Source organism: Salvia splendens, chromosome 20, assembly GCF_004379255.2.
Source record: "Salvia splendens isolate huo1 chromosome 20, SspV2, whole genome shotgun sequence".
Classification (NCBI taxonomy): domain Eukaryota; kingdom Viridiplantae; phylum Streptophyta; class Magnoliopsida; order Lamiales; family Lamiaceae; genus Salvia; species Salvia splendens.
The window spans coordinates 9,121,518-9,128,211 of record NC_056051.1 but is presented as its reverse complement, the minus strand read 5'-3'; the positions used below and the strand labels follow the sequence as shown (position 1 = coordinate 9,128,211).

General features: G+C 35.2%; 1 protein-coding gene across 1 annotated transcript; it reads left to right on the top strand.

The window, feature by feature from the left end:
- On the top strand, positions 1-709 carry LOC121781195. Its single transcript, XM_042178909.1, has 2 exons — positions 1-204; positions 292-709. The coding sequence occupies exons 1-2, from the start codon at positions 54-56 to the stop codon at positions 678-680; spliced, it is 540 nt and encodes a 179-aa protein (XP_042034843.1). The 5' UTR covers positions 1-53; the 3' UTR covers positions 681-709.
- The last annotated feature ends 5,985 nt before the right edge of the window (positions 710-6,694 follow it).

Genomic DNA, 6,694 nt, shown 5'->3' with positions numbered 1-6,694 from the left:
TTGAGCAGCTTTCTCTTTACACGCCACAACTGTTTTCTGCTTTCATCTCCAACATGTCTCAAACAGAAAACTCAACCAGCAAAACAGTTAAATTCCTCTACAGTTACGGCGGCAAAATCGTTCCCCGCCCTACCGACGGCGAACTCCGCTACGCCGGTGGATCTACTCGCGTTCTCGCCGTCGATCGTTCCATTTCATATGCAGGTAATTCAATCTCAATGTAATTATTCCGTTGAGTTTGTTTTTTAATTTATTAGAAATTAAATCTATTTTCCCCAATTTTATGTACAGAACTTTTGGTAAAATTCGTTGAATCGTGTGGATCTTCAATGATTTTGAAGTGCAAACTACCGACAGAGGATCTGGACGTTTTAGTTTCAGTCAAATCCGACGAAGAACTAGATATTGTGATGAAGGCGTACGAAAGAGTTTCGCCGGAATCGAAGATCAGAGCCGTTTTATTCCCGATGAAATCCGTGAAGAAAATCTCGGCGCCGTCGTCTCCGGTTTCATGCTTCGATTTCCCCTCCATTTCAAAGAGAAATCCGCCCCCGCAGTGTCGAATATCCTCGGCGGCATATCCGGTAGTCGGATATCCTCGAGGCCTCTCTTCGGATTTACACTCAATAGTTGTTGGAACTAAAAGAGGAAAAACTCAAGTTTCCATTTTTTTTCTTTAATGAAAATGAATATACAAACTATTGATTTATTCAGTCTCAGAAATTATCAAATGATTGATTTCTGATTAAGAGTGAAAACTTCAATTGCCGTAATAGGTTACTCGAACATCTTCATCCACTCCTTGACGCCGTTAACTATTATTCCGTTCTCGTAAATTTCTGCGTCTTCTCTTCCCTGTGGTATAACGGCATTTCGTTTTATTCTGGTGTAACTATAACGGTGACATACATCATACAAAATGTTTTATTATGGTTTTAAGTTAATACTCCCTCCATCATATAATAGATGACACACTTAAAAACTAGCATTTTAAGTTAATACTCTCTTCATCCTATAATAGATGACACACTTAAAAAATAGCATGATATTTTAAGAAAATGTTATTTTATGTGTTAGATGGAGAGAGAAAATAGTTGTGAGACAAACTAAAAAGAAAAGTGTGACATCTATTATAAGACGGAGGGGGAGTACGAAATGTGTCGAAGCTGTAAATTCCAGCTGATGAATAAAGAGTCGTTGGGAAAGAGCAACCAGTGGAGGTTAGGAAGTTAGTTTTTTTTTAATTTTTTTAATTTTTTTTAAAATTAACTTCTATATAAGGGAGGAAATTACAAAATAAACTCCTATACTATATATAGGAGGAAATAACAACTGATGTTAGTTTTTTTTTTTAATTTTTTTATTTTTTTTTTAAATTAACTTCTATATAAGGGAGGAAATTACAAAATAAACTCCTATACTATAGATAGGAGGAAATAACAACTGATGTTAAGAGGGCTCGAACTCGGCACCTCATGAAATAATGTCTAAGCTCCTTGCCGCTAGGACAAAGGCTCTGGACGAGGTTAGGAAGTTAGTTGTACATCTGGCTTTTGCCGATTGAGATATATTTTGTTTACCTCTTTAAGTGTTAGCTCATGGAGTATAATATAGATTAGTTAACACTTTGTAGGTTTTAATCATTGAGATCCAGTCAATAAAATTGCTCTCGTTTTTCTCTGTCTTTCTTCCCCAAATACGTTTGGTATTTTGTCTGGTATTTCTGTGTGATGTTTGGATTCACAATTTCAGCATGGTATCAGTAGAAATTGTCTCGTTTGTCTAGTATTTCTGTGTGATGGATCCTTGCTGCGACCGAACGATGATGATCTATTATTCTCCGCTTGGATCCAACTGTTACATCGGATCCAAGCGGAGAATAATAGATCATCATCGTTCGGTCGCAGCAAGGATCCATCCACAAATGGCAATTTGTTCTTAGAAATTAAAGCGGTGATAACAGATCTGCTCCAATTGATGTAATTGGAGCCAATAAGTACCTGAGAAACAAGCTGGAGGCTCGGATTGTCGCTAGGATGAAGGTAATACGACTGGTATGTTCTTCAGCCAGAACAATTTGATCTCCTCCGCGATTGCCACGATTACCACAGTTGTTCATCGTGAGAAACAAAGAAGAAGCTCAACACAAAGAGCGTACCGGAAACGAGACAATTTCTACTAATACCATGCTGAAATTGTGAATCCAAACATTACACAGAAATACCAGACAAAATACCAAACGAATTTGGGGAAGAAAGGTGGTCTCATGGTTGCGAAATTATGTTTCTTTAGGGGTGTGCATTCGGGTTTCGGTTCGATTTTTTGCCAAAACCAAACCAAAACCGAAAAACCGAATTTAGTTCAAAATCCAAACCGAACTGAACCTGAAAAACCGAAAAACTGAAACTGAAAAACCAAAAACCGAACTAAAAAAACCGAAAAACCCGAACAAAACTGAAAAACCTAAAAAAAACCAAAAAACCTGAAAAAAAGAAATATAATATAAATATATATTTATATATGTGTATTTTATTTTATTTTATATATACTAATAGAATATTTATATATAATATAAAATTAATAATACATATAATATATATTATATAGTAGAATATATTAAAAGAATATATATATTATATATAATATAATATATTAAAGTAATAGAATATATATAATTCGGTTTTTTGGGTTTTCGGTTTATTCTTCGCCCGAACCGAACCGAACCGAACCGAAAAACCGAAATTTTTTTATTTTTAAAACCGAACCGAACTGAAAAACTAGAAAAACCGAACCGAATTTCAAAATTTCGGTTTGGTTCAGTTCGGATATTTGGTTTTCGGTTTTTTTGCTCACCCCTATGTTTCTTCGCAAATTTGCTCGAGTGTTATGCATTTGGGTAACGCTCATGATATCTGGTCCGATCTCAGTTCTCAAGGTGATTAAGCTAGATTATATCAGCTTAAGCAGCAACTTATGGCTCTTGTGCAAGGGCATTTTTTTGTTAGCACCTACTTCACCGATCTCAGGATTGTCTGGGACGAGTACAAGCACTCACAACCTGCTTGGTGCACTTTGTTAGGTTTGGCATACTGAAAAGCATGTTTCGAGCACGAATAGAGTCTTGCTTGTATACAAAAAACTCTACAATCCACTTTTAATCCAATTCAGTATTATTCGAGCAGTTTCGCACGAATAGCCGTCCCACATAATTTGGGACACTTTGACCGGGCACGGGTTTTAAGAAATATAATGAAAAGTGAGTTGAAAAAGTTAGTGGAATGTGGGTCCTACTTTTATATATTAGTTTTATAATTAAATGTGAGTAGGAATGAGTTAGTGGAATGTGGGGTCCACTACAAAAATGGTAAAAGTGAAATGGGTCAAATTATGTGGGACGGCCCAAAATGGAAAACTGGCTCAAATTATGTGGGACGGAAGGAGTATTATATTGTGTTGGCTTGTGCATTTATAAGATGTTTCATAAACATTTAAATGCATAAGAAGTAAACAAAGTCAAAGTCTTTTGCTTAGTAGACCGGTTGTGGGCGACGTTCTCTTTAAGGTAACACGGTCGGTTCTATGCAATGCTTTGCAAAATAGAAATAAGAATTTCACAACCTAGATGGGCTTTGGTTACCTATCGCGAATGGTTGCAATGTCAGTCCGATTATTTTTAAGCCTTACTGAAATAAGATGACATTGGTGTGGTATAGCACTGAACGGATCTAACAGCAAGACATGTCTTCATGCTATCTACTAGAATACTAGGTCTTGATAAACAGCTATTTCTTAATCAACATACGTTAGCATTGAGCATACATTATTAATTATGCATTACTTTGACTTATCAAATGGTGCGGGTTTTTCGCAACCCAATAATCCTGATATATTGGGTAGTGGTAATTAATATCTAGCGGTGCTAGGATTGCTATTGTGTTGAATCACGCGCCTGGTGAGTCTGGTTTGATAATGTCCTAAGAGGAGCTCAAGACAAGATTTTATTATTCAGAAACTGGCCAATTGGAATTTAATTATTCCATGAATAATAAATAAGTGTTTCTTGCTAAGTCCACTCTTGGAATTAAAAGATGTCACTACTAGAAAAATTGCTTCTCACTACACTTTTTTTATCACACTTTATAAAAAGTGCCAGCATAGATGTACTATCTACACACTAGCTTTTCACTGCACTTTATAATATATTGTTACTGCACTTCAACATAAAAAGTGCCATCATAGATGTAATATCTACACACTACCTCTTACTACAGGTACCCTGTGCTGCACTTGCATCAAGTGCCATTATAGATGAAGTGTCAGCACAGTAATTTTCTAGTGACAATTTTAAGTGCCATTACAAGCCAATTTTCTAATAGTGTGTTAATTAATTGAGTCAATAGCAGACACTAATTAATTAATGGATATTTCTATCTTAAGCGCGGGAAATAAACATCAAACAAAACGGAAGCCCGGATTACTTATAATTTCATATTTGGATGGGCAGTGCAATATTACTTCTGTAGTGGCTACTCGTAATATTCCAATATAAGCTTGTATTAAATTGTGAGTTCAATTTAATTAGTAAAAAGCTAATTGGGGGAGGCCATATCTAAAACCTTCCATAGATCCTTGACTGGGCCCAATATGTAACTTAATATAAATAGGAGAATAAATGAGACATAATAAAGGACTCACCCAACACACGATTCATTGCAATAACAATACTAGCACCTCTAGACATTGATCACCACTACCCAAGATATGAGGATTCTTGGATTGCGAAAAATCCGTACCATTTGATAAATCAAAGTAATGCATAATCAATATCGTATGCTCAATGTTATTATGTCAATAATGATTAAGAAATAACAATCACTGAGACCTTGTCTTTCAGTAAATAACAAGAAACACTTATCTTAACTGTTAGATCCTTCAGTGCTATACTACACCAGTATCGTTTATTTCCTAAGGTAAGGAAACATGTGGATTGACACTGCAACATTTCACGATAGGTAGCCAAAGCCTATCTAGGTTGTGAAACTCTATTTCTCTTCTACAAAGGACCGACTGCGTCACCTTCTGTGAACGTTGTTCACGACCAGTCTACTATGCAGAAGAATTAGACTTGTTTGCTTCTTATACATTTAAATGTCTAAGAAACATCTTATAAATGCATAAGCAAACACCAATGCGATACAGTTACTTCTTCTCGCCTGGAGTTAAAAGTGAATTGTAGAGTTTATTGTATACAAGCAATTCTATCCGTACAACATGCTCGAAATATATTTTTCAGTATACAAATCCTAACATTAACTTGAAACCATAATAAAACATTTTTGTACGATTTATGTTAACTTAAAACTTTTTGTACTACATTGAAACATTATATATGTATAGTATAATTTTTCCATGAATCCCAAAATTAGGGAATAAATATCATACACTAATACACCTATCAATATTGACAGCACATTCAGGAGCATAGCCAAGATTTCATTTGAGGAGGGGCAAAAGAATAATATATAGAAAAATTTATGTATATAAGGAGGGGTATTCAGTGTTGTTGAAGTAAATAATCAAAAATACACGTATACATATAGAGGGAGGGGGGAGGGGGGAATAGCTGCTCTAAAGAGCTGGCTCCATGAGTGTATTATAGTTACAATTTACCAGCAGTAGTTTTTACCATGCCTATATAAAACAAATGACTCAATATATTTATTAGACCGACTTGGGTGATGTGACCAGTAAATAATATTCTTCGTCCCATAATAGATTATACATTTGGATAACCAAATTTTAAGAAATGTTATTTTATATGTTAAGTATAAAGTTAATACTACTTTTTCCGTTTCATAAGAATATGCACTCTTTCATTTTTAGTTCGTCCCACAAGAATATGCACTTTCCAATTTTGAAAACTTTTTCTCTTTAATGAGGTGATTTTAGTTCGTCCCACAAGAATATGCACTTTCCAATTTTGAAAACTTTTTCTCTTTAATGAGGTGAGACCCATTTCCACTAACAATACTTTAATTACTTTTTCTCTCTATCTCTCTCATACTTACTAATTTTACATTAAAACTCGTGTCAAACTCAAAGTGCATATTTTTTAGGGATGGAGGAAGTACTATTTAGTAATAGAGTTTGATCGAATAATAGTCTTTAATGAGTTTTGTTATTTGAAAGAGCTTCCCATGTCCTTTCTAGAATGTTCACGAGACTGTGGTGGGTACCGGTTCTCAAGTTTATATTTCATTTCGATGTCTGACTAGTAATTGGAGAAGACACTTTCTCGCTAGCATCAGACTTAGAGCATGCACAACGGTGGCATCGGGCTCCGCATCCATCCGCGCCGCTGGCAAGGACAAGGCTCGCCGCCGCTGGCACATCGAGCAGCGCCGTGCCAGCGAGCAGGACATGTGGCGAACGGCGATTGGGCAACGGCATAGCCGTTGCCTTTGAATATATATATTTTTTTTATTAAAAATCGGTTTTTAATTAAAAAAACTGATTAAAAAATAATTTTTTTTTCACTTCCCAAAAAAAATATATCCGTTTATTACCGTTTTTTACCACTTTTTAATTTTTTTTTATTTTTTTCCCCAAAAAATACACACTTTCATCTATAAATACCCACACTTTCACACCAAAAATTCACATCAAACTACACAATTCTCATATCCATTCTCCC